Source organism: Fistularia commersonii, chromosome 22, assembly GCF_037954325.1.
Source record: "Fistularia commersonii isolate RoL2024-O1a breed Wild chromosome 22, RoL_Fcom_v1.0, whole genome shotgun sequence".
Lineage (NCBI taxonomy): Eukaryota > Metazoa > Chordata > Actinopteri > Syngnathiformes > Fistulariidae > Fistularia > Fistularia commersonii.
The window spans coordinates 4905317-4933111 of record NC_141305.1 but is presented as its reverse complement, the minus strand read 5'-3'; the positions used below and the strand labels follow the sequence as shown (position 1 = coordinate 4933111).

The window sequence follows — 27795 nt, the reverse complement described above, 5'->3', positions numbered from 1 at the left end:
AAATTGAGTTCATTGAGTATGAATATAAATAAAAGAGACCATTTGAGGATAGCAAAAGACATCCACAAAAAATAGACAGCAAAATAAACAAGGATAAAAGTAGAAAACAGAATGAAAATTTAAAAAAAAGACAACAAGGATGAGAAGAGACAACGAAAACGACAATAAAAAGGATAAGAACAGGAACTGTGAGAATTATAACTATTACTATTCTTCTTATCGCTGTTGTTATTAAGAAGAGTACGGCGCCTATTTCTAGTGATTTAGAATACACTGTTTATCAGACGAGTCAGATCAGTCCTTTGATTTCAAATAAGAAGTTGAATGGATGCCAAACACGGAGAACTCATCAGGACAAGCATTAGAATAAATAAATTGAAAATAAAAAATGGACAAAACGCGTGTTTTCAAATCAATGCTTGCGAACTCAAATGAATCAGACCGTCTGGAAAGTAATCACGCATGCGCAGAAGCCGCCCGTACAAAGGCTGGGATGAGAACACCCCGCCGCGTCTTCAAGATATGGACACACTCGTTGTCTCCCTCAAGGGGGGCTAATTCAAGGATATGACCAGACGAGCCTTTTTTTAATCACGTATTTCCATCGGGTGTCTTCTGTTTTTTTTTTGTTTTTTTTTTTTTTTTTTTTTGGGGCTTGCCGTTTGTTAAAACTGAAAGTGTGCCCCGGAGGTGTTGACACGCAGGCCGCGAATCGCCTCTTGTTGCTGGGAGGAGACCATTCAGACTCGGCGCGCTGCTAACCACTTTAGCTGGCTACGATGCGTTGCTGCTGGCGGTGTATTTTCGATACAGCGGGCCACTGCAAAGCGAGGCGGGTCTTTGACTAACAGTTAAACCTAAACGGAGCGGACGGGTGACCTGAAACAACACCGCACACCTTTCAAGGTAATGTCTTCCAAGCTAGCATAACGTCATTCACAGGGCCGACGGACACTGTCTTTTTTTACACGCTGCCAGGCTAGCTGCTAGCCACCGCTAACGATAGCTTCGTTACATTTGCATGCTTTAACGCTTAGCTAACTCTCTGTAAAGGAAAATGCAGTTCCCGGACAATTAACCGGAGTTTCACGGATATTGTGGCTGCCATAACACCAGTATACGAGTTAAAATGCTTTGTCTAATTGTTAAGCAGGTGTCTGGTTCGGGTACTATCACAGTATTGGGGTACGTCAAGGGCTAATGTTAAGGCAACGTAAAATGTACATTTCCAGTGGCAAAGGCAGGATATGAGAAATCGTGACATCAGTTTGGACGTGCGCGAATGTAAAAGTCCCCTGCATATAATGGGGGAACTATTTTCAAATCCGTCTGGTGGACTTACTGGACGCACTATAAATAAATGATGATACTAATACCCTTTATTTGTGTTGCAAATGGACTGAACAACAGTGCATGAAAACTAGCCATAACCCCATTATTGCAGAAGACCAGTCGATTAGTATGGGTTAAATTGTACACAGCAGGATTGTTTTGATTTTAAAAAATTGAGGCGCCAACATCATGTTTTGATATACATCCTCACATGTCACGCTTTCCGTGGAAATTTTTGTTTGGACAATGTTGTTATGACTTGGAGACGATCGGAAAACCGTCGAGCATCGCATCTCACTGTGCACTTGGGCGAAGGCTAGACTTGATGAATGTGATTACTCTTGCAAGAATTTGCCATTTTCGTACTTCAGTTTCAACCACCAGATTATATGAACCACAAATAGCAGGATCAGGACCAGCCTTTAACTGACAAGACCAGTTGAGCAATTAAATGATTTTTTGTAAAATCTCAGTATTCACAAACCGTTCGAGGTCGGAATGCAATTTGACACATTGTGTAAGATCATGCCTCGGCTTGTTTGATTTCCAATCGTTCAGCGAAAAAATGAAGTATAGTAGTGAAAGTCATTTTTCCCCTTCTTTTGCAGGATGGATGTTGATTTGTGTGCTGGTGGGGACAGCACCAGGAAAAAAGTGGACCTGGCCGGGGTTTCAGAGGGCTCGATGGATGTCATACCGTTGGAGATGTATGACTCCGCTCGAGCTAAAATAGCTGCCAACCTGCGGTGGCTGTTTGCCAAAGCCTATGGAATCGGTGAGTCGCTAAGTTTACATTCACGCAACATTTGTTGTGAGCCAGTAGGTATCAATATGTTCACAGCTCAGGTTTAAGATTTCCTATTCAGGACTTTTCGAGACACAGAAGATGGTATTTCCGACTCCACAGCATATTTTACTGTCACAATCATAGTTATTACTTTCATCCTGGAGGTTGTTTTTGGTCCTGTTTGTATGTCTGTCAGCTGGATTATATGGATCTGGGATTGTAGCACGAGCCAAGGAAGATGCCATTGGCATTTGCTGAGGTTTTTTTTTCCTTCTAATGCAGATATAATTGTTGGAACAGAGTATTTATTGTTCCTGTACTAATACACCGACGGTTAGCAGATTGTTTGGTGCGTCCAGTGTGAAACATTTGACAGCACGAGGCCGAAAGAGAGAAATATTTGTACACGTGTGGACTTCAGGTCAAAATGAATTCCCTTTTTCTCACATTGCCGATGAAACCGCCCACACTGACGCACCACATCCTTCCATTCTTACCGGGTGGTCAGTAAGATTGAACCCGAATCTGGCGGAGCCACGGATTAGGCCATATTTGTTGGACTGACTACTTGGAGCATGGAAAATACTTTGTGTGTGTGTGTGCTGTTTGCATTAGTGCTTGGTGCTTTCTCTCAGTTGTTCGAGGTGATTGCATTTCAGGACTGACAGGATGGGACAAAGCTCTAGTAGCAGATGTGAGGTTTGCACAAATGCACAATAGTTTTTGTTTTAATTTTTTTTCACATGCACACGTCATTCCTAAGTCTCAGCGTGAAAAGGACTGCTGAGGCATAAATGCGTTCACATTAGTGCATTCATCATGCGTCTGCAAGGTTATCCTAGTCAGTGTGATTGTGATGTTAATATCCCTGCGAAGGAGGCGGTCCTGGATCAAACCGACATCATTTGGAAATCGCTTTTCCCCGCATGGGTAGAACGGCCCATCTCTGCTTGGAACAATATCGCCGATGGAAGGAGAATATTTCCCCGTTACCTGAAAACAGAGCTCCATCGATATTTTGAAATCAGCTTTTCTGGAGTCAGCTGGGGTCAGTGCTCCCAGTTTCAGGCAGAACAGCGGGGCACAAGAATTTGTCAGGATCTTGAACCGTAGCCAAACACTGCACTTCTTTGTTACTGCCAACTCTGTATGTACTGTCTTGCGCTTGCTACTCTGTTCCTTGTTCAGGCTATTTCTTAAGGGATGTCTGCCGGATGATTAACGCATTTTTGTTTGAAACATCATTGAAAAGTAGTTACGCGGTGCACCGTCAGAAACCCTGCCCTAAGCAAATCATAAACCTTAAGATGATCGTCACCGACACACATACTAGAAAATGCCAGGAGCGACCGCACAGTTTGTGCTTTAGTTTTAGTTTCTCGTTTGTGCTTTATTAATTGTATTGTCTTTCAGTGCAAAATATAGGCTGTTGAGTTTCTAAAGAGATGAGGCAGCATTTGTTATCCGTGGCCCGTAAAGAGGAAATGGTTAAGCTGTTTTGTATCAAATTAGAACAATTGTAAAAGTTTTTGTTGACTGATTATAAATTTTGCAACACGCAACACAGCACAATCATTGTTTCACTTTTTAATGAGCCGTTTCTGTGCTAAATCCAATTTCTTTCACCATGTCTTAGTGCCTGAACTTGTCAGTGCCGTGTGTACAAACCGGCTAACAGCTGTAAGTGGTGGCTTGTTTTTAAACAATGCTCTATTTACCTCTCGAGCGCACTGCAGTCGTGTTAAACAAGAAACAGCTGCAAAGAAGCATGAGGTGAAAATCATTTTCAACATATTTGTCGAAATTGTTACCCGCACCTTGGTACTTTTCTTGTCTGCCCTGCTGTGACGTGTGTGTGTGTGTGTGAATGTTCTTGCACGTACAGCGGCTTTGCCACACCTTCACTCAATCCAAAGGGCCCAGAGGCTTCCATGAGCTCAAACAGTAGAAAACATGAAAGAACTCGGGCTTCTGAATCACTGCTAAGCCGTGGCATTTCGGTGTATGTTAAAACACATATACAGTATTCAACATTATTTCTATTGCCAAGTTAAAAAAACGTCAATTTACAGATTTCTGGGGGATTTTGTTTACACTTGAAATGTGACTCGTCTTTTGGACCTGTCAATCATCATAATAATGGTCTCGTGCACTCTGGCCCCTTACATGTTTTTGGCCATTACTCAGATTTATAATATGACCAAGAGCATCATCCTGAAGAGATGGGCATTGTTTTTAAGGGTAATTCAGGCTAATTGGAAAGCAGTTGTTGTTCTCCTTCTCCTATCTACGCGTACTCTCCTGTAAAATTCAATTTTTTTGGCTCATGCATATCTATTCAAAGTGCATACTTAAGCTGATTGGCTTGCTCAATTCGGTGTTGTTATCCCTCGGCCTGGCTAATGATGCTGGCTGAAGGACTGAGCGTAGGAATCTCTTTGTACAAATAAGAATGGTTCACTAAAAGAGGGGAAAAAAAAACTTTAATGGAAAACGGATTTAAAAAAAAAGAGATGAAAAGCACATCCGCTCTCTTAGAAGCTTTGGGTGCACAGGATGAGGCAACTCTTCTAAATGCAGCTTTTACTCCATGGGAACCAAATATTTACCGGACCCACGTGGTTTTCGCCGCAATTATTTAGGCTGAGCTGTTTTCTTAATCCAAGCCGTGTCCTGCGTGGTATCTGTGACGAGGACCCGAAACGGACTTCATCACCACACTCTAAAAAGTAATTGTCTTTATTTGTCATGCATCTCAAACTGACCGTGAAAGCGAGGGAGCGGTCAGCCGATGCGTTTTAGACCTTATGCTCCGCAGTTGCAGGTGGACAAAAAGGATTCTTCTGATAGTGCATGTAATGCCATACTTTCAGATACTTCCTGGTTCAGCTGGAGTGTCTTGTCCCATGTCAGTGATTTAAAAAAAAAAAAAAAAAAAAAAAAACTCCTTGATTACTCAATTTGAGTTGTGATCTGGTGACTGCAAATGACTTAGCATATGGTTTCACATTAATTCACTCTCATTTCACCACTCTCTGCAACCCTTTCCAACTTCCCCTCACCGGTCCTGGCGCTACTCGTACCCTGAGCAACAGGCTCAACTTTGTCCGCAGAGTGCGACCCAGCGCGATTTGCATGATTAGATGGAGTCCGAGGCCTGCTTGTGTTAATCACGTTTGGCTGAGTCCTCTTTAGCTCATCACAGGTCTTGTTGGCAGACGCTGGCCCTCGCGCTCCATCCTGTCGTGGTCGGTACATTTTACAGCGAGGCTCTCGGTTTCGGGAGAGGAGGGGGGCCGCTGCCAGACAACATCACTGTCTGCAGAATGAAGTCGAACGTGAAGACTCGGCCTCGGCCGGACCCCATTGTTTTCGCACACAATCGTTCTCACTGTTATGGCCTGTTAATATACTCCAGACACCGCTATCTAGGAATGACCCGCAGCATGTTCCATGTTATGCGTAACGCAATAGTGCTGTTTCACAATGACTTGCACCGTGCGTGTCTGCGTGGACTGTGGCTTTTTCTTAGAGGCATCAATTAGCGCATTATTCGATTAGTCCATCCATCGGAAAACATCTTTCGTATTTGATAGCGACAGCCATTCTTATTGATTCATGAATTTGAGACTGAATTCGATGCAATACGGTTTTTGTAACATTTAATTCTTGATACTTCATTTGTCTGCACTCTGTGCGCTGTTGTAAAAGGTTGGCAGTTTATGTACATAGTATAACCGCCAGTAATGAGAGAGTAACCTGTGTGGATGGTTATCTCGTGCAAAATCCAACTTATGTTACATTAGTAATAAGTATTAATGCAATTTTTTTTTTTTATATTGTAACATTTTATTAACGCAATTGTATTGTAAATAGCATCAACAGGGATTTAAGTTAAATCGAATTTTTAATCTTCATTTTATTGTTTTGTGGTGACGAGTCCATTTATTTGTTTGAATTTGTAATGCTCTTTTATTTGGCCAATAAAATAAGCTGAGAAATTTGACCAGTTACCGGTTTCAAATTTGTGTTCTTTTTGCCTTCACAAGTAGTAAACAAATAATGTTCATCCAACTGTTGATATTGTACATAATGCTTTTTAAAAGCTAAATCCAGATCATTGCGGAGTTTGTGCCAGAAGTGGATGCATTGCAGATTTATTCAGTTGAATTTAACTTGACATTATGCAGAAAGAAGGAAAACAACAAACGTTGACAGAACAAGGGTTCAAAGATGATTTGTTTTGGATTGTGACACAATATGACATTCTTTTCCACAAGGAATACCACTGCCGCATAAGAATCGATGTACAACGATATGGTTCCCTTCTCAGGTGTTGGGATTTGTACCCCGGTTGTTTACAGGACACAAACCAAAGTGATTTGTGGCACCAGCTGGAAGAAGCTGCCTGTCTGCCTTCAGATAGACAAGCTGCCTCCTTTATCCTGTCAGTCTGATCTTAAATGGAGGTTTAAAAAAAAAATTGAGTTAGCAGTACCAGGCTGCTCCTTTTAGTACCATTTTAATGAAAGGGACAATCATTTTTAGACATACTCTTAGCCTGGGTGTTAGGTCTACCTTGTAGCACAGCGTATTTCTGGCGTTGGAATGCCCCAGGTCCACTGCACGGCTCCATGTCCTTATAAGGATGTAGTCTGTTTTTGAGTGACTTCACAGCTCGCAAAACAGAATAGTGTTTTTAGATCATTGCGTTTGGTGCGTCTGCACGGCCGCATCAACGGCGTCACCTGAGGTAATAAGTTGTAACCTTTTTCAAAAAGTCGACATTTGTAAGAACGCTGCAAAGGGAAGACAGAACACGTCGCGCATGGGATGGATATGTTTTGTTTTCATCCCAGGATACCGTATCCTAAGTAACAGTTCGGTTACTGTTGATTGAGTGTGTTATTGTTACGCGTCTTCTCTTAACAAGGTTGAAAACAGTTATTTTTTTAAATTCTTCAACTGCGAGGAAAATAAAAACAGCCACTATGTGAACATGTAATCCGTGCTATCTCCTTATAAGACCACACATCTCAACAAACTACTCATTCCCCATTGCAGACCATATTCCAGAGGATCTGAAGGACCCGTTCTACACAGACCAGTACGAGCAGGAGCACATAAAGCCGCCCGTCATCCGCCTGCTGCTCTCCTGCGAGCTCTACTGCCGCGTCTGCACCCTCATCCTCAAAACCGAGCAGGCGGCGTCCCTCCAGTCACACCTGTCCGTCATCCAGTCCCTGTCCAGGAAGGGCATTTATGTTGTGGAGAGCGACGACACACCCGTCACAGAGGGGGACCTCGCGTGCATGCCCATCAAAATGGTAAGCTCGAAACTAGCGAAGCTTCTTTATGTAAAGAAAACATAAACTAACAACCACTATGCTTCAGACGTGGGCATCTGCAGTATTTCAAAATTCAATTTACATGTAGACGTTTGTCCAAGTAACTGAGACACAGCCAGTGCACTGATGTCACTTTCATTCAAAAGAAGTGGAATTTGACTGTTGCATGGGAGGACTGCCTTTCAGCGCGGGGCTGTAAGTTTGTCCTGTTGCTGTGAGATAGCAGGATTTAAACATCTCTTTTTTTTTTTTTTGCCCTGCTATATATCAGTTGACAGGTCTCTTTATCCCAAAGCTGGTATTTTGATGATCTCATATGGTTGAGCTCACCACTTCTTCCGTTGCCGCAGAAGTCATTGTCTTATTGCCTTCTCCAGTTATTCCGCCTGCTGGGGCTTGACATTTATTTCTTCGGCATCGTGATATCCCAGATCGCTTTATGGAGTTCACATAAACCATCGAAACAATTCTTGAGATTTCCTCCTTTTCCGTTGAGTGAAGAGTTGACGCTAAACAGAAAACGTCAGCCCTGTTTGTTCAGAAAACTTCTGTCTGACAATTTCCAACACAGCCTGGAAATATTCACGTGACAAAGTCAGAGATTTTGTCGTCCCATTGTTGGCGCTTCCCCTTTACATCTGTAACAGTAAGTCACTGTATTACTTTGCTTAAAAAAAAATAGAATATGAGGAGCTTAAAGTGAGGCTTGAACTGACTCAGAGCTGGGATTTCAATCAAGATTAACCGGGTTAGCCATGATTCATATCTGACAAAAGGCTTCTTTTTCTTCCCTCTACGTTACTAGAATACTGCCAATCTCTTAAGAGCATTTGCTAAATCACGGCTTTGCTCACCCCCCCCCCCCGTCCACGGCCGCTATAATGCTTGTAATGTTTTATAGATCCGCTTATAGGCAAACCTTAATATCAGCACAGCGTAACCCGCATCCTCTCAGTCATCAGCTGAAACAACACTTCCATTTCGCCGTGCAGGAAACCGAAGTTCCAGCCCATCCACTCTGTGGATATGAGATCCAATGTCTTAACAATTTGAGCAATTGCACTTCGCGCCGGATACAATGACCGCCAACCAGCTCACTTGCTTTCGGCAATCTTCGGCGCCTTTTTGTCGCCATAGAGACCGGCCGTGGCGCTGAGCAGGCCTCGGCTCCGGCCAGCTCGCAGGCGCGTCAGGGATGTGTATCTTATTTTGCCTGTTAGAGGCCAGACGAAATAATCCACGCTGGCTCGTGTGCAAGCAGGCAGACACAAAGCCTGGTGAGGGGATGGGAAAAATCCTAGTGGAGTTCAGCACTTATCTCCAAATGCCGGAGCCCCCCTCCCCAGCCGACAGCACCCCAATATGCTGACTTGACAAGGCGTTTCCATAGAAGCCGCTCCTTTTGTGTGTATGTGTATGGTTGTGTGTGTGTGAATGAAATTACAGCGTGTACCTCCGGGCGGCACCTCCTCCAACACCTTGTCTGATTCTTCGTCTGGCAACAGCTGAGGCTCCTAAGAATCCAGTCCCCCCCCTCGGGGCCACAAACACACATGCATGTACAGGTGTTTGTCTAAGTGAGGGGGATCACGCTCAGGGCAGCGCCATCCCTCGCAACCCCCCCCATGGAAAACCATGCTGCGCTGATGAGCGGCATAGTGTTGGAGAATAGAGATTATTTTCTCTAAACTCATTGTTTGGATTTAAAAGCCCTTCTCACAATAGGTTCTCCCACGGTTATGCCCGAAGGCTGCTGTGTGCGCAGCGCCGAAGTTCTTGCCTGTTTCTCCCCTTTTTAATAAAAATGAAATACTGGCAAGAAAACCGTTGTTGCACGGAGCGAATCAAAATTGAGGTCCGGTTTCCAGATTTGGAAATTCCCAAAAAACAAGTCCTTTACCCACCTCTTTCCCCTCCTCCAGAGCGCTCACATGCCCATGATCGACGCACTGATGATGGCCTACACAGTGGAGATGATCAGCATTGAGAAAGTGGTTGCCTCTGTCAAGCGCTTCTCCACCTTCAGTGCCTCCAAGGAGCTGCCTTTTGACCTGGAGGATGCAATGGTCTTCTGGATCAACAAGGTCAAACAAGCAGACACACGAAAATCATCACACATGAATGTGAACAGAGGTCGTCATCGATTTAGCTTGATCCCGCCGTCCCGTCACAATGTCTTGTTTCCGTTCCCGCAGGTGAACATGAAGATGAGGGAAATTTCAGAAAAGGAGCACAAAGTCAAGCACCACCTGCTGGAGTCCCCAAGTCACCAAAAGGTACAGTGTTGCTCTGAAATGTGTTTTCCAGAAAAGAAAGGTAAAACATACTGAGCCACTGCTGGAGTTTCTAGAAACAACTCCTTCATTATTGATTATTCTTTCTAGAAGTGTGTCATTACTTTTGTGTCCTGAAGAAAATGTCCAACAGTTTTAAATTAATCTTTCTGTCGTTTTGGATTTGTTTTAAACCTTTCCTCTTTGTTCCTCCCTTTTTCGATCAGAAGCAAATCCTAGCTTTTTGTCTGTGACCTCTGACCTGTTAATCTCTCTGCTCCTCTTCCTCATCTGTCCCGACTTCCCCTCTCTTATCCTTGCAAACTGGATAGTCTCCCTCCAAATGGTATTGGAAGCTAGTCCCTGTAAGTTGGATGCCAGCTCCCCCATACCCATTTTCTCCCCTCTTTCTCCCCTTTGCACGCATAGTTCTGTGTCGACGTGTGCACACACTCCACCGTGGCTCATTCAAGCTCATTCTGTGCTGCTTGTAGCCAGTGTTTGAGCAAGGGGGAGAAAGCTGACGCTACCTTTTTTTTTTCTTTTTTTTTTCCCCCACCTTGTGGCATAGAGGTGTTTAAAATGATTTCCAGCTCATTAAAATGTCCTTTTTTTTTTTTTTTTTTTTTTGTTGCTAAGCTAATGTGTGCTATCCCATTTGAAGCTCAAGTAGGCCGTATAGACTTGCTGTGCTTGTGTATGTGTGCGTGGTAGCCGTTTGCCCGATTGGGATTAAAAGGGAAATCCACGCATACATCTCTCCTTTTGCTTTGCAGTCTGTCTCATCCCCTGGCCGCCTACCCTCACTGATCTGTTTTGCCACCCCCCCCCCTCCTCTGTTCTGCTGTTACACACTGTTTCCGCGGAGCCCGCGATCAACTCTGACGGTGTCTCTCTTCCGCGTGGCAGCCTGATGTCATTCACAAGCCGGCCTACTGCATGCTGGAGCCGGCATCCTCTTGTTACAACTCCTAGGACAGCGTTTTCACCTCCACTGCTTGGTCACAACATAGAAGCATACATGCTATCACGTGTAGCTAACTCCATTTGTTTGGATTAAGCGGTTAAGCATTTTTTTTCTTAAACCAAATTTCATGCCAATGTTTTCTGTCTTTCTACTATTTCTGAAAAGATAAGCCTCTGAAGGATCCCTGAAAATGATATTCCATCGGTCCTATCATTTTCTCCATGCTTTGAATTACATCACTGCTGTTGCCTGATTAAAATCTGCATTTCCATGACACTAACACTGACCATATTCACTCTGCATCTTGACATGAATAACCTGTAATGGCCTTATATTCCCAGATGGTTGTTAAAATACTTGTTTGCTACCGGTCCAACATAATGAACACCCTTCGCGCGGAACCCTTGAAAGTTTTTCATGCCATTGCAAAGTAGTCCTGGATGGTGTGGAAAATAAATACTCAATACTTTCCTTGATATCAGTACACTTAATCCTATTTGCTAAGATATTCCGTCACATGCCTGATAATCTAATCCAGGTCAGCCGTACTGCTGGCATAGGGTCATGACAAACGTGACACGTTTGTTTCGTAATACTTGCACGTGGCATTTTTTTTTTACATGAATTTTAGGGCAGAGCGGAGCTTGAGACATTTGTGTTTTAGTAGAGATCAGTCAGGGAAAACAATAGTCTATCACCATTCTCAAGTGAAGAGCAAGCAAACAAATATCCCTATCGACAAGAACTCTATTTAGAAAATCAGAATATCTGGCATTGGTCAGGTCTTGAAGCACACGTTCATCACGTTTGTATACAGCTGTAATTGTCACAAGCATTCAAAACCCGAATCCCCCAAATTATTTTCCGCGCTGTCCGATTTGAGTTTGCATTGTTATACAATATCACAGATGATCATGCATCGACATGTTGCCTTGGCCTCCCTCTCTGCTGCACTGTATGGACATTTGACCCCATTTTGCCATAATCAATGTGCACACACTAAGTTACTGTGGAATGAAATTACAAAAAAAAAAAAAAAAATCCAACCAACGCTGTGCTGGAACATAAACATCATGATGCATGAGGTCAGCGGTTAGAGTCGTCCTTTAAAAATGTTTTCAGTCCTCATTAAATAACAGGTGCGTTTTTCCCCAAAGTAATTTGAATATATTTGGAAGTCATGCGGCAAGTATGTACAAGCGGCAGTACCAGTCAGTGTGGTTTGCTGTGGGCACCCGTTTGCTTCCAGCCAGAGATCCCCGGTCCGATTTGGTCTCCAGGAAAGGTTTGAACAGATCAGTAGGCCGTGCAAGTTATAGCACCGTGAGGAATTCGCCGGAGTTTCTCCTTTAAATCTGAACTGATTTCCCCTAAGTGGGCCAGCTGACGGCCCAGTTTCCTCCCTGCCGGGCTGGTTGTTCTTCCCCGTCGCCGGCCACCATCCCGCTAAGGCCCGTAAGATCACCGACCATCCATTCCGTGTCGTTCATATCACAGCTTTTCCCACCTGCTTCATTATCAACCCGCGATCCGGGGTTCTCCCTTAACCCGAACGATCGCCGAGCCTCCGGAGCTCGTTTTGTTGAGCGTCTGAAATGCGAATAAAAAAAAAAAACGCTTTGTGCTTCCTGGGAGAACCTTGACGAAATACTTTAAAAGATGGCCCGAGACTTGAAATCATCCTTGATCACTCCGCGCTTTGATGACATCAGACAGGTGTCTCCGCACGAGAGATTTACCGTTTTGATTCTAGTCGTGTTGTGTTTTTCCATGGGGGGGAGGGAGGGGGGAGGGACATCCTATCGAGCCTCTCCTTTTATTTTTTAGCAGTGTGCTGTTTTTGTTTTGCACTTCCTCTTTGACCCTCTCTCTCTCTCCCTCTCGTGGATAGGTGCGGTACCGTCGGGAACACGCGTCGGGCCGCCAGCTTCCATTCTTCCCCCTGCTGGAAGACCTGATGAGGGATGTTTGTGACGGAGCCGCAATGCTGACAGTGATCCATTATTACTGTCCGGACCTGATGAAGCTGGACGGTACGCTCATTTCAACACACGCTCCCAATGCAGTGTCCGTCTCCCGTGAACTTGCATCAAGCTTTCTCGCATCAATTTGATATCCATGTGTGATACTATTTTTGTCCGTCGCTCATGGCTGACTGTCCCTGACAAGTGAGCGTGACATTTAGAACTGTCAGGTCACTGACTTGTGTCCTGACGTGACCCGCTCCCTGTCCATGTTATCAGATATTTGCCTGAAGGAAGTGCCATCCATCGCTGATAGCCTGTACAACATCCAGCTGCTCAGAGAGTTTGCTAATGAGTATCTAAATAAAAGCTTCTACCTGACAACGGAGGATATGCTCTACTCACCCCTTGTGCTAAAGGTAGAACCATCGGGTTCATGGGCTTTTGTAATTATAAATATCATTTTCTTTTTTTTTTTTTTCAACTTTACATTGTGGTAAACCTATTGAACTTTTTTTTTTTTTTTTTTTTTTCAACTGTTGGCAACGTGCAGCACAACGTGATGGTCTTCATCGCCGAGCTCTTCTGGTGGTTTGAGACGGTCAAGCCGGAGTTTGTCCAGCCCAGAGACCTGCAAGAGTTCAAAGATGGTAATTTTTCCCACTTAAATATTATTATTGACACATGTCACATAGGCGCCCCCCCCTTGCAGCGTTTCCGTCGGGATCAATCGTCAAGTGACTCGTACGATTCGGCATCCGCTTGTGACTTTGCGGCCATCAGTAGATATGAAATGACCTAATAACAGCAGATGTGTGTCGAAAAGAGCGCCGCGCTGCACTTAGAAATCTGCCGATCGATACATCGCGGCCAAATGGATAAATGACTGACGGGGACATCCTGCACAGGAAAGTGAAAGTGACAATCACCATCCGATCCGGGGTGTCCACCAGCGTATTGACCAGACTGAGCCTGCGCTTTCATGATCGATATGCCTCTCTCCCGCTCTCTGCAGCTAGAGCCATTGCTCAGCCAAAGAGTGCCCGTCCATCAGTGCCCATTTCCAATGCGACCAAGCGCAGCTTCCTGGCCAGCCCCGGTGTGGCTGATAACCAGAGCACCCCCGATGTTTGTAACAGGTACTTCCTGCACCCTGAAGAGTCTGAGTCCCTGTAAGTCTTCCCTCACTTTTCCTCCTCCTTCCCCCTCATCATGCCCCTGCCTCTTCTCCCCCCAGTAGCCAGTTATAATATTCCTCAAAGGACGGGTAGGTATGTCCAGGCGTCGGATGTATTCGTAAAGAACGCAGCTGTAATTCTTCTGTCCTCTTTCTTGCTTATTTTCAACGGTCAAATACACAAAAGAGATGTTTTTTTTTTTTTTTTTGCCGTCACCTTCTTGTCTCGCCGTGTGCGGTCGGTGATTGTTTCGATGTATAGGAAAATATTCATTCAGAAAGGATCACACAGAACTGACCCGGGGTTTTCTCCCGTATCCACCGTCTGCCTTTTTTACTGCGTCGACGTTGAAGAGAAAAAAATTTCCGCCGTGCATTCCGGCCGGTAGTGTTTTGTCGGCTGCCGTCTTGCCTCGACTAGAAAGCTTTTCTTCTTTTTTTTTTCCCCACTTTCAGTAAAGGGAGTCCCTCCTTCAGTCCATCCCACCCACTTCTGCCCCTGCGCCAACGGCAGCAGAAGCAACAAGAGGATGGTGCAGGTAAGAGCAACAGCCAGGCCTTCAGGCTTTGCCACCGCCGCTTTACATCTTCCGTGGAAGAACCCGACGTCTTACCTCAGCTGCCGCTTTCACGCTTCAGTCTCGGTTTTGTGTGTTTTGGCAAGGTATAAGAAATCGCTCCAACTCCCTGACTCAGATGGATGGACAAACTCGAGGTTCTGTCGTCGCCTGGCCTGACAAGAGGCAGAGGTAATTTAAGACATGGAGGGGAGATGATGCCTTTTTTTTTTTCATTTACCTGCTGAAAGGGTGCCCGTTTCACACTAGTTTTCAGATGGCTACGTGTGTCTAGTTAATATTCAGTCCAGGTTGCTTTCAATCAGTCTGCATTTTATAGAAACCCTTCTGTTCCGTTTGCAACTGTATCACCAGAAAGAGAGTGAGCCGTCGCTCAGTCTATTTTTTCCGTTTTGTTTTTGTTTGCCGCTGTAAATGAAGTGGTATTTTAAAAACACGCATGAAGTAGGCCGGGGAAAATCACGGGAAAAACGCATCTCGTCGACTCATCCGTGAAAAGATGGAGAAGTTGTTTTGGTGAGATGCCGAGAGAACAGTGGTTTTGGTGCGGCTGTCAGCGGTGTCGGAAGAGAGATTCAAAGCTAGCCGGTTTGATCATTTTAAAAAGGGGATCGGCATTCGAGGCCGCCGCTAAATTAAGTTTACCAATAAAGTGGAGCATAGTGTGCGAGTAACATTTTGCAATACATTGTAACATTAAGCGTATAGCTGCTGAGTTAAGTAAAGCAATCAAGCACGAAATGAAAATCTCCGCCGGTCTCATCGCCATCTGATCTTCAAGGGAAATGCACTTAATAAAACCAGTTTATTTCTTTACATTCTCTTTTTCTTTTCTAAAGTATGCTTTTCTTATTTAAAAACACGTAACACTACCGGGCTGAAACACATCAATAGCCTTTCAAGTAATTTCAATGGGGAAATTTTAATAATTTTTCTATGAGCAAATTCAGTTACGGTCACGGTACCAATTAAACTCGTAAGTCTACGAGTATATACGTACTCAGCGCGAGCAGAAATGAGCCTTAAAGTTTGCATCGAGTCAATCTCAGCCCGTGACATTTCTACATATAAATGAAAATAAACATATTTGACAGTCTACTTCAGTCACTTAAGAATAAGAACAACTTTATTTATCCCGAAGGAAATTGTTGTGCCAGAGTTTCAAGTAAAACATAACAATAATGAATAATAATAGGAAGGAGGGAGAATAAGAAATACAAATAAAACTATAAAGTGTCAAAGTCAAGGCTATAAAGTGTTTTAAGGTCTCAAAAAGCACAAAAATTTGAAAATCCCCTTCGGCCGAGGAAGAAAGAAGAATTAAGTTACATAGATTGAAGTGCTCATATCTTTGTTAAAGCGCTGACCATCATCCTTCCATTTGTAGAACTCTCCACTGTTAAGGCAGGTCTTTAGATGTCAGTAAATTTGTTTTCAATAAAACCCAGCGCTCTCCCCCCGCAGACCCGTGTCCACGCTGAGCCCCTACATGTTCCACGCGGCCACGGACAGCGACGCCGACATAGTGTCTGGTGACAGCGTGAGCCTGGCCCGCTCCATAAGCAAGGACAGCCTGGCGTCCAACATCATCAACATCACGCCCAAACACCAGATGTCCATCCTCCAGCCCTCCCAGGCCGCGGTGCGCAGGTTGAATGGCCACGGCCTCTCGGGAAATGTCAACGTAGAGGACGAGGAAGAGACGCTGGTGGCGGCCGCCAGAACAGATTCTCCCGCCATCTCAAAAACGGTGCAAGCGGGACAGGAATCCTCCACCGAGCCCAAACCAGATAGCTTTTACTTAGAACCGCTGATGCCTGCCGTGCTCAAAACCGCTAAAGAGAAGTCCGTATGCCTCAACAAAGAGGAGGAGAGCGGCGAGGGGCCGCGCTCCTCCGGAAGAGGCTCCGTACGCCGAGGAGACGGATCTGCGTCAGCCGTTCGCAGGAAAATGCCCTGCGGCCTCAACCAGACCTTTAGCCCTCCAGGTGAGGAGACTGATTTGGCGGAGGAGCCTCCTCAGAGTCAGACGGGCTTCAAACCCAGCGTCACCAGCAGCGTGGAGCCTTCGTCCAGGGAACCCTCCGGGGGGTTTTTCCTTCATTCAGACCCAGAGGACAGAAAGCCGGACCAGGAGCCCGAGCTGGAAGACCTGGAGGAAGAATACCTGGACGAAGCAGCCACCACGAAAGACCAAACGTGGCCGAGGAAAGCCTTGAACGACGAGGACGAAGAAGAATCGGCCAAGCTCCAAGAGGACATGAATGTGAAAGAGCACGAGGACAAAGATATGAACGGCTGCAGCGGCCGTTCCAGCCCCTGCCTTAGCAATCACTCCCAGGCGAGCAGCATGGCCAGCGGGAGCGTGCGGATGACTTCCTTCGCCGAGCGCAAAGCCCAGCAGCAGCGCTTCGGGAGCAACCACGACCTGCGGTCCAGCGCCTCCAGCTCTCAACGGACGACCCCGGACGGATCGGAGAGCAGCGGGCCGTTGACCTCCTCCTGGAGGCTCAGAAGGGACCAGAGTCCTTCCTCGCCCCTCGGGGGCTTTGTCCGTACGGGCGACGGAAGCGGCGGTGCTAATGTTCTCGCTTCTGAACTCGTCCAGCTTCGCATGCAACTGGAGGAGAAGCGGCGCGCCATCGAGCATCAGAAGAAGAAGATGGAGGTGCTGTCCGCGCGGCAGAGGCAGAAACTGGGTAAAGCCGCGTTCCTGCACATCGTGAAGAAAGGCGGCGGCAAGAGCGACACGTTGCCCAACCCGGTCAAAGTCGATCTCTCCAAAGACGAGCTCCGTGGCGAAAATGGCGCGACGAGCAAGGACGATATGTGCGCCGATGTCCTGAGGGCGGACAAAGAGGTTGAGGGAAACACCCTGACAGGTGCCTTAGAAGCGGACAGAAAAGGGAACAGCGGCAGCTTCTATCTGGAGGAAGAGTTGGACCTGAACGAGTGCAGCCGCTCCATCGAGCTGCTGAACGAGGCCATCGGCAGCATCCAGCAGCAGATGATGCAGCTGTCGCTTCAGCAAGAGGTGCTGATGAAACAGAATGTACAGTCCCCTCCCGGCGCCACGCCTCCTGCCGCGCACACGGCGGACAAAAACAGCGACTCGAAGGCGGGCGGAGGATTTCACTACGCGGAGCATCTCTGCGGAACCGGCGCCGCCCCGACCAGGAAGCCGCCGAAACTCAGCTCGGGCCGGAGCTCCAAGTCCAAACCGTCCGAGCTGAAGATCGGCAAGGAGCAGAGCCGGCACGTCTCCAGGACCCTGACGCCGACCCAGAGCGGGTCCGAGGCGCATCCGCGGCAGTCGGCGGGGGGCAGGTCCCCCAGGGCCGAGCAGCCCGACGCCCCCGGCCCCAGAGCCCCCGCGGCGGGAGAGACAATCGACAGGCCCGGCCTGGGCCACGCGCGGAGCGCCGCCTTCAGGCTCCACGACGAGTCCAACATGCGGCTGCCCACGCGGGTGGACCTGACCACGCTGGCTCCCCCAGAAGTGTCCTTCGACGAGTGCCTGTCCGGCAGCCAGCTCAACTCCTCGGACGGTTCAGGGAAAGAGAACACGACTTCGGAGGAGACTCAGCGCAGCAAAGCTCCCCTGATCGAGGTGGACATGTCAGAGCTGAAGGCGCCGGAGGAGGAGGAGCAGGCCCAGGACGGGACGACGGAGGGAGATGGCGAGCAAAAGTCGGTCATGGGCTTCTTCTTCAAGGTAAATCCTGTGGATAGGAAGCAAATTATAGTAATGTCAAGAAATAGAATTTTCGGTATTCGCAAACACACACGCTTTCCTCTCGGCTAAACATCCCGACTGAAGACGACACGTTTTTCTGGACACTAACTGGAGTAATGGATTCATCTTACAAGTCACGTTTCAGAATGGTCTCTGATTTTAATGCCATAGATTATCCACGGCGATGAGTTTGCACAGACGGCCCACTGTGGCCGGGCCACGAGTTTCCCCCGTTCTATACATAGGAGGTTCAGCGTCGCCCGTTTGGCCCTGTTTTTGATCGTAGTGATGGAGAAATATAGAACATTATCATTCACGAAGGAGAGGAATGAGGGTTAGCCATACTTGCGGGTGGATGAGAGGAACCTGAGTGCACAACTTACTGTAAGTACTTAGGGTCAACAGACAGAGAGGGTGGAGAAAAGTATCTGGGGTCATAAGAGAGCAGGAATGAAAGGAAATATGGAGAAGATGGAGGCGAGAGCAGCCATGTTGTCCGGACCAGAGACCCTGAGGGCAGGCGGAGATGAAGAAGCTGATGTTCTATTTGGGAGTGAAGACGATGAACAGGATGAGAAATGAGTCCTTCAGAAGGACGGCGTGTGACAGATGTTCTGGAGATAAAGCTTGACCGAGATGGTTGGGACGTGTCTGGACATGTCCTGAGAGGGATGGTGAGGCTCCGGGTAGAAGGTATGCTGAGGTCGGTACTGCCAGGAAGAAGACCTTCTGCCATGCGTCAGAAGACTTGTGGAAAACTCATCTCACACCTGCTCACATATAAAGACTAGTTTTTAGAGGTTTAAGTCCCAGCCCAGTCTCAGACTGTGATTTTTTTTCAAAAACGGTGAATCTTACACGGTGAATCTTTTTTTTTTCCCCACCATGCAATGTTTTCACTGGTTATTTGCAAAGCTTTGCTATTTCAGTCCTCCGCTTTTCCTTCTCCGCTCGGTTGCGATACAAGCCGGGCCGTTCACCCGCTCCGCTCGTTTCTGGACGGCCCCGTCTTGTTCGGGACGTCCTTTGCCGTTCCCGATCATCCATGCCGCCCACAAAAACGGTCCCGGACGCCAATTGCTGATTGTTTGTCCACCATATTTGCCGTGTCTGGTTTTGTTAGAGCTCATCTATTGGCTGTTGACTGTGTTACGTCACCGTAGAGACTGAAAGACTTGCGTTTGATATCGTCGTAAAGCCCGAAACTCAAAGACCGATGGGATTACCACCTGCGACTTAACAAAAAAGTTTGTCAAACTCCTAAAATTTCCTTCCACCTCTCAGTTTTTAGTCTGTGATGATGAAAATGGTTTGGTGTAATCCCAGCATAAGTTGGAGGTAGACGTCGGGTCGCGGCGACATCCGAAGGGAGCAGCCGAAAGGAAAAGTAATGAATTATTTAATAATTGATCCTTCTATTTAAGGTCATATCATCCTCTTTGTCATGCTCACTGAATTTTTTGCCCTTTTTAAATCGTATCCGAAGCAGATGCTTGTTCCCAGCCCAGCGTCTCCGGTGCTCATTCGAGACGGCGCTACTCTTCTGCTAAAAGCGGTTTCATTTTCTGTGTCTCACGCTGGGAAAGTGTATTTTTGAATTTTTGCGCTTTCGCCCATTGAATACTGACACGTCTCGGTCGGATGTTCCAGGATGAGCAGAAGGCCGAGGACGAGCTGGCGAAGAAGAGAACCGCCTTCCTGCTGAAGCAACAGAAGAAAGCAGAGGAGGCTCGCGTTCGCAAACAGCAGCTGGAAGCCGAAGCGGAACTCAAACGCGATGAAGCCCGGTAACCGATCGGGAGGGAAACAAAGTTGGATTTTCCTTCTCCGTTAACGCGCCGAATGTCCTGACGTCCGAACCCCGTCCCCAGGCGAAAGGCCGAGGAGGAGCGCCTGCGGAAAGAAGAGGAGAAGACACGGCGGGAGCTGATAAAGCAGCAGTATTTGCAGAGGAAGCAGCAGGAGATGTTCGAGGAGCAAGGCCTCGCCAAGCCCAAGACCCCCAAGCCCAAGCAGAAGCACCGGCCCAAGTCCGTCTTCAGAGAGGAGTCATCCAGCGACACCTTCTCCAAGTGCTCTTCCACGCGTAAGAGACGACTTTTGGACAGAAGCTCATTCACTATCCATCCACTTGACCATTTCTGTTTTCTCTTGTGATTACAAACTGTAGTATTAACATGCTTTACCGAGGGGGGGGGGGGAAAATCCCTTTTGTTTACTCGGAATAGTCATTTCAAGTTTAAGTACTTAATGTTAAGGGCAGTTGTTTAGTTACATTTCGCATTTTGAGCTACTTTTTGGCTACCGATTTATGCAAAGGGCTACCAGATTGATACACACCTTTTAAAATAACTAATTTTGCGCTGTTTACCCGGAGTTGTTAATAATTAATGATCTTCATCCACGTGAAGACACTGATCGTGATTTCTCACAATAAATATCAACAAAGTAAGATAAGATGGACTTCGATTGTCCCGGCAGCAGTACGGAAGACTATTTACAGGATATACAATGTAGTACTTGATATAAAAAGAAGAAAAGGTGTAAAAAGGAAGGCCTGGTGCAGGACTGTGGCTATAAAAGTGTAATAGCTCCCGGGGAATGTGGACATAAATTAAAAAGTAAGTATTGCATGGATGAGGGTGGTAAAAAATAGGGATGGCGGTCGTGAGGTTGTCCAAAAAAGGGGCGGAGGTTGGGTGGTGCAAAAAAGAGCATTCTCGGCTGCTTGTGAGCAGCTTCGTAATTATGTGCAAACGTGCAAAAATCAACTTTCAGACCTCCTTAAAAAATTCTAATGACATTTCAAACTTATTTCCAAAGTCCGCAGCGTTTTTAACTCATCATTGGCGCTGCCGTGTTGCCAGGAGAACATCCGGTATCTGTGTTAGTTCTTGAAAGGCCAGAATCAAACGGGCCTGCAACCTTGATAGCCTGATGGGCTTTGAGGCGGAGGTCGTTTCGCGAGGGTACGGTTTAAATCTTCACCTGTGCAGTATCCAAGCCGGACGCTGCACTTAGTTTCTCAGCAGTGCATGCTGTGTGACACATGAACGACACCCATGGCTCAGGAAAAATCTAGTTTCTGGCGTATTACAGCTGCAGCATCTAGAAAGTACCCTATATAATCCTATGTTCCCTCTGCTTCGGCAGATCGTCTATACCTTCTAATCCATCATGATGCAATGTGAAACTTTTAGTGATTAAACTAAATATTATAATTTTCAAATATAACACCAATCCAAGTGTCACTTAAAAGAAAAAAAATATATATATATGTAGCTAACTGGTAAGTAGTCAGCTTTTTTTTATTTATGTATTTATTTTCGTCTCAATGTTTGTGACCCCAGATGAACGTCATCCTGACTTATCAAACATACGACTTTAAAAGCATACGGGATGTGTTACTTTCTCGGCCCCCGCTTATTTATCTATTTATTATTTTTAATTGAATATTAACAAATGGTGCCTTTTTTTCTAGATTTATTTTTTGGCATATTCATTTTTTAAATGTCAGTGAAACTAGGGAAAACAAATAATAATAACAATAATGATAATACATGCTATTATACAGACATATATACAAAATACAGATTTAACAGAAACAGTATAAGTGTCACAATGGTAAAAGTGAAAAAAAAAATTAAAAAAAAGTTGAATTGACAGAGTAGTTGGATTTGTTTTTAGAAATTGGATTTGAAGTGAGGGAATGATTCGACATTTCTTAGTTGAGGTCGCATGGAAACATGGAAACATTTCTCAACAGCCGTAATGTGAATTTTCCTATTATCACATGAAACAGGCCAATGCAAAATCTCAGCTCTCCATACCCGTTTACGTAAAATCAGTTCTAATGCTAATGTGTGTATATATGTAGAATTTTGCATGTTGCAATACTACGATAACAGTTTTTTTTTAAGTGATTTGTGCATTTTTTTTTTTTCTCTCTCAGCTGACAACCTGAGCAACGCCCAGTCCGGCTCCAGCCTGTCTCTGGCCTCGGCCGCCACCAACGAGGCCGACAGCGTCAACTCCGGGGGCGCCGGCTCCCAGCGGTGAGCGGCTCACACTCCTTTATTGACATCTGTACATTTTTGTTTCCTGTCCGCGTCCTTCCTGCTGAACTCGTGTGTGTGTGTCGCAGCTGTGACTCCGTGGAGTCATTTCCCGGGAGCCGGACAAACAGTCGGGCCGCTGAGCGTGACTGGGACAACGGCTCCACCGCCTCCTCCATCACTTCCATGGCTGAATACACCGGTCAGTGCACAAATCAGGCCCCATCATTTGTGTAACACCCACTTTGACCCCATGAACTCCTTATGTTTGTGGTCAGAGGTTAACTATTACTTATCCATCAGGAAGGAAGTTCATCGTGTCTCGCTTATGAATCGTAATTGAAGATCACGTGTGCTCGGGTCGCTGATTCCCGGTGTGTTTGTGTGACGATTCAGTCCTCCGCGTTTCCTTCTCTCAGGTCCAAAACTCTTCAAGGAGCCGAGCGCCAAGTCCAACAAGCCCATCATCCACAATGCCATCTCCCACTGCTGTCTGGCCGGCAAAGTCAACGAGCCCCAGAAGAACCAGATCCTAGAGGTTCGTCCTCCACTTCATCCAAACCTCTGGCGTTTAACCGACTGTGTCTTGTGATCAGGGCTGACGATGAATAAAATGTGTCGCCTTCCTAAAATAACTGTCTTTTTGTGGACACATTTTTTTTGCCTAAATGAGCATATGGCTTATTTTTCTGAAAAAAATGACTATTAGATATATTGTACATGGCGATTATTTTAAGAAGGCAATGATAAAGTCATGTAAATATCAATCACCATTTATCTGTAGGTATCTATAATCCCATTTTGAATCAGAGTAATCACAGGGTCGCTGTTGATTAATTTAGATTAATCAGATTAATTTGGATAAATCCAGATTAATACCCAATCATTTTGTGTTGGTAAGGAGTCATGACAGAAGCTCCAATTCCAGCATCCGTCTACCAATATATTCACTATCCCTCCTCTGTACATGACCCAACCATCTCTGACCTTTTCTCCAAAACATCTAACTGATGGAGTCATTCCCTATCCTATCCATCCTGGTCCCTCCCACAGAGAACCTCAACATCTTCACCTCTGCGACCTCCAGTTCTGCCTCTTGTCATTTGGTCATTGTCACTGTTTGTAGTCCACACAGCATCGCTGGTTTCACCACTGTCTTCTACACCTTTCCTTTCATTCTGGCTGATAGTCTTCCATCACCTAGTGCCCCTGACACTTTTCTCCACCCACTCCAACCTGCACCTCTTTTCCACACTCTACCACACTGTTGACCTCAAGTACCTCCAACTTCTCGATCTCCACTCCCTGTAGCCTCACCGTCCCACCCAGGTTCCTCTCATTCACACACATATGCTCTGTCTTGCTGCGACTAACTTTCATTCCTCTCCTTTCCAGCGCATACCTTCACCTCTCTAGATTATCCTCAACCTGTTCCCTGCTCTCACTAAAGATCACGATGTCATCTGTAAACATCGTAGTCCATGGAGGTTCCTGTCTAACCTCATCTGTCAGCCTGTCCATCATCACTACAAACAAGAAGGGGCTCAGAGCTGATCCCTGATTTCGTGTGTGTGTGTGTGTGTGTGTGTGTGTGTGTGTGTGTGTGTGTGTGTGTGTGTGTGTGTGTGTGTGTGTGTGTGTGTGTGTGTGTGTGTGTGTGTGTGTGTGTGTGTGTGTGTGTGTGTGTGTGTGTGTGTGTGTGTGTGTGTGTGTGTGTGTGTGTGTGTGTGTAAAATCTGAATTATTTAGATACATCTTATAATAAACGTTCTAATATAATTATTCATTGAAACTGAAGAACGGATTGGGTGTCTGGATTGTAAATTGAAAAGATTTAAGCAAAAAATAAAAATGATCGTCATCCTATTTACCAACAGCATTTCTGTATCAATTAATTTGCATAATTTAAATACAATTTTAAAGTGATTTTTGCATGCACAGTGCACAGTGACTCAAATCCGACAGTTCCACTCACTGGCACGGTTTGAAGCTCCTTCAATACAACAGATGTTCAGGTGTATGTGTGTGTGTGAGCGTGTGTGTGTGTGCGCGCATGCTTTTTTGCCTCCTCCGAATGAAACCGGATTAATAATGAATGAGTATTAGCTGCTGTTCATCTAAACTTATCCACGCAATGAATGGCAATTAATCTGATTAAAAGTTGTAAACTTTTGACGGCCCTTTTCTATAATATGAAAATATCCGTTCTAGGAGTTGGAGAAGTGCGAGTCCAACCACATGATGATCCTGTTTCGCGACGGCGGCTGCCAGTTCCGGGCCCTCTACTCCTACTTCCCAGACACGGAGGAGATCCAGAAGCTGACGGGCACCGGGCCCAAGAGCATCAGCAAGAAGATGATCGACAAGCTGTACAAGTACAGCTCGGACCGCAAGCAGTTCACGGTCATCCCCGCCAAGACGGTGTCGGTCAGCGTGGACGCTCTGACCATCCACAACCACCTGTGGCAGTCCAAGAGAAGTGCCGTGCCAAAGAAAAGCGGGAAATAGCGGGCCGGCGTCGGACTCCTTTTTCATCGCCCGAATCACCTCCCCCTCCCCCGCCATCTGGCTTCTGTTTCTCGGATAGACTGTAGTGACGCCCCGTGGGGAGGCTCGCCGCCGCCGCGTTTGACAAACCTACTCAGGAGAGGCTGCGTCGATGGCCACGCGTTCATCGGTAGGTGGACCAAGGTAGGAACAAGGGAAAAGTTGTGTGTCAGTGTGCGTGTCTGTGTGTGTGTGGGCGCGCGCGTGTGTGTCCGATGGACTTGTGCTCGAGAAACACCGGCTGAATCCGCTTCCTCTCCCCACGCGACCTGTTCACATTTTTTTTTTCTTTTTTTTTACTTTTCGCCGACGACAAGTCAAGCATGTGGCATTTTCTCTCTCTCTCTCTCTCCCCGTCACTCACGCGGTTCATTTCCGACAAAGTATTTATTAGTTCAGCACTGTCACAGTCGAGAGCTCAGCTGCAGCACCGGGACGCCTCCTCCTCCTCCTCCGCGGAGTCCTTTTTGTTTTTTTGTTTTTTTTTACAAACCTGGAATAGAGTCGGGAGCATCGGGGGGGTCGGGGTCGAACCACACGGGGCTCATTTCAGCAAATCCGCAGCGAGGACGACCTTTTCGGGACTTTCGGACGCCCCGGTCGACGTCTCTTCCTGCGCTAACTGGGGACTATTTCAAAATCGGACTGGCATTGCCAATTCTGCCTCACCAGGGATCTCAACACGGAGCAAAAAAAAAAAAACAAAAACCTGCTGCTCTGAACTGTCGTCTTCTTCGTCACCGGGAGCTCCTCGGCCTCTCGCAGACATCCGTTGGCCTTTCACGCATCGTGGTACTATTGTCTATTTATTCAACCGCTTTTCTTTTTTTTTTTTCCTTCCATAACTAGACGGTGAACGTGTGTGTGTGTGCGTGCGTGCGTGTGTGAGTGTGTCAAGAGCGGAAAACAAAACAGTCATTTTAACCACTTTGATTTGTCAAAACATCCTTTTTTTTTGTAAACAAAAAAATAAACATCCAGGATGTCACGAGGGAGAGTAATAGGCTTTGGTACAGAAATGATGCTTTTTATTTTCTTTTTTGTTTTAGCTTTTTTTTTTTTCCTGTGTGCATTCTGATGTTCTGTCTTTCCATCATAACAGGGATTCTTGGATGTTTTTAGAGCTTAGTTGCATTTTCTCTCCACTGGGCACTCTTGAATTGTCCTGTAAAAGGTGCACTCATGAACACGTGTCTGTTGCTTCTTTCATGCAATGTATAAACCCTCAAACCCCCCCAAAAAAATCCCCGACCCTTAGTGCGTCCCATCTTTCCACATGAGCTGCACACACACTCTTGTTGTGAAGGGTGTCCTTGTGCTGCCATGTAACTGCTCTGAATGACAGTATTTGATAATAATCATGGGAGATTGTGTGTATGTGTGTGTGTGCGCGTGTGTGTGTGTGTGTGTGTGTGTGTGTGGGCGGGCGGGCGGGCGGGGGGCTAGGGGTGGGGGGAGCTGTGGTTCAGTCATGTACCTATATTAAAGAACATTCCTCCAAGGTGTTAACAAACACTGCCACGTCGTCTCTCTTCTCTCTAAGTGCTATTTTATTTTTATGTCCACAAACCGTTTGTTGGCCTGGAGAACCAGTAGAAGTGTTGCACGAGCACTTTACTTCCTGTATTTTAGGGAGTTTTACCTTTTTTTTTTTTTTTTTAAATCAAACGGGCATAAGAACTAGTCAAGTACTAATGAACCCTGCTGTTAAGCGCTCCTAACAGTGTGTGAGAACTAAACCAAACACTAAGATGCGATGCTGTCGAGAGATGACAAAGGGCCTCTGCTGATCTGATACTACTGCTGTCTCCAAAAACTACAGAATACTTGATTTTCTCATTTTGCTGCAGTTCGATTAGTTTTTGGGGGCTTTGGGTCGGGGAGGCGGATGCTCTTCAACCATGTATGTATGTTTTTATGTTAACTAAGAAGATTGTATCGGCATTGGTCACCATCTTTTTTTTTTTTTTGTTACACTATTTTCATCCCTGTTTTTTTTTTTGTTTTTATCTTTGATCTCATGCCATCTATTTATTTTCAAATGGAAGCACTGAAACAATAAATTTTCAAGTGAATAAAAAGACACATTTTCATTTTCTTATTCTTTTCTCATGGCTTGGTTTGTCCATTTGTGTAACTCACTGTTTGTCTTTCTTTTGCTAGTTTTTACACACCGCTGGCACTTTTTGCTTTTTTGCACAGCCGCTCGCGAACGTCACGTTTAGCAGTTTTTTTTTTTTTTTTTTCCACATTTTGTCCCACAGGTGTTCTTGCATTTCCACTTTTAACACTTTTTTTTAAAATTCTCACTGACAGAATCATTGTTTTAAATGCTCTCAAACTTAAACCCAGCACATGGACAATGACAATCACAGGTGGTAAGTGATTATCTGAATTTTTAGAAATCGGTGAACTGTTTTTCTCAACAAATGTTTTTGCTTTGCATCTAGATGTTACTTCTCTCACTTTATTGCTTACAGGGGGGCTGAAGATACCAACGTCTGGATGTGAAATTTCTCTGGCATATCTAGAGTCCACTTAAGTCTGACCGGTGCTGCGTTTTTGGAGACAAATTTCTACCGTTGATAAATGAACATATAGTTGAGATGTTTTCATACCTGGTGCTAAATTGTCTGACCAAATTTCACACAAAAATCCAAAGCTGGAATTGAAACAATTCATATATTAATATTGAAAGATAGGAAAAGGAGATTTGTGGATAATGTTTCAATGTGGAGGTTAAGATTTATGAATCTGAACACAATTTATCATTTATGCACACACATTGATGCCTGCAGTATAAATATTTAAACAGAAATGCAATAAATTGATCACATTTTGCAGAAATGTGATTTTTATGATTGCCTGCCATTTATGCAGATAAGGAAATTGCATTTAGAGTTGGTTGACGATGAAAATTGTCACTGAATTCAAGCTTCAATTCATTTTTAAACTTGAAATGAGAGAAATGTTACCACTAGATGGCAGCACAGCTCCACCAAAAAAATATACCTTTCATAGGACTGAAAAA

The 27795-nt window shown here is 45.5% G+C and overlaps 1 protein-coding gene across 5 annotated transcripts; it reads left to right on the top strand.

Annotated features, from left to right (window-relative positions):
• Window positions 1-479: 479 nt before the first annotated feature.
• Window positions 480-26865, top strand: camsap1b (calmodulin regulated spectrin-associated protein 1b). Of its 5 annotated transcripts, none has more exons than XM_086169324.1 (19): window positions 480-906; window positions 1941-2107; window positions 7184-7446; window positions 9390-9551; window positions 9663-9743; window positions 10073-10105; window positions 12599-12740; window positions 12951-13090; window positions 13225-13321; window positions 13687-13843; window positions 14305-14387; window positions 14513-14597; window positions 15891-18141; window positions 19813-19949; window positions 20034-20248; window positions 22115-22217; window positions 22307-22419; window positions 22637-22755; window positions 24429-26865. In XM_086169324.1, the coding sequence occupies exons 2-19, from the start codon at window positions 1942-1944 to the stop codon at window positions 24723-24725; spliced, it is 4644 nt and encodes a 1547-aa protein (XP_086025450.1). In that variant the 5' UTR covers window positions 480-906; window position 1941; the 3' UTR covers window positions 24726-26865. The 5 variants fall into 5 exon arrangements, with proteins under 5 accessions (XP_086025450.1, XP_086025454.1, XP_086025452.1 ...); XM_086169328.1 differs by lacking the exon at window positions 24429-26865 and adding an exon at window positions 23613-23844; XM_086169326.1 differs by having other exon boundaries at window positions 567-906; window positions 13687-13810.
• Window positions 26866-27795: the final 930 nt, after the last annotated feature.

Excerpts from the sequence above, each read along its gene's own strand:
- camsap1b (XM_086169324.1), top strand. The coding sequence starts at position 1,942 with ATGGATGTTGATTTGTGTGCTGGTGGGGACAGCACCAGGAAAAAAGTG. Across the intron at positions 14,388-14,512 it reads GCAACAAGAGGATGGTGCAG|GTATAAGAAATCGCTCCAAC; the intron begins GTAAGAGCAACA and ends TGTTTTGGCAAG. Across the intron at positions 14,598-15,890 it reads TGGCCTGACAAGAGGCAGAG|ACCCGTGTCCACGCTGAGCC; the intron begins GTAATTTAAGAC and ends CTCCCCCCGCAG.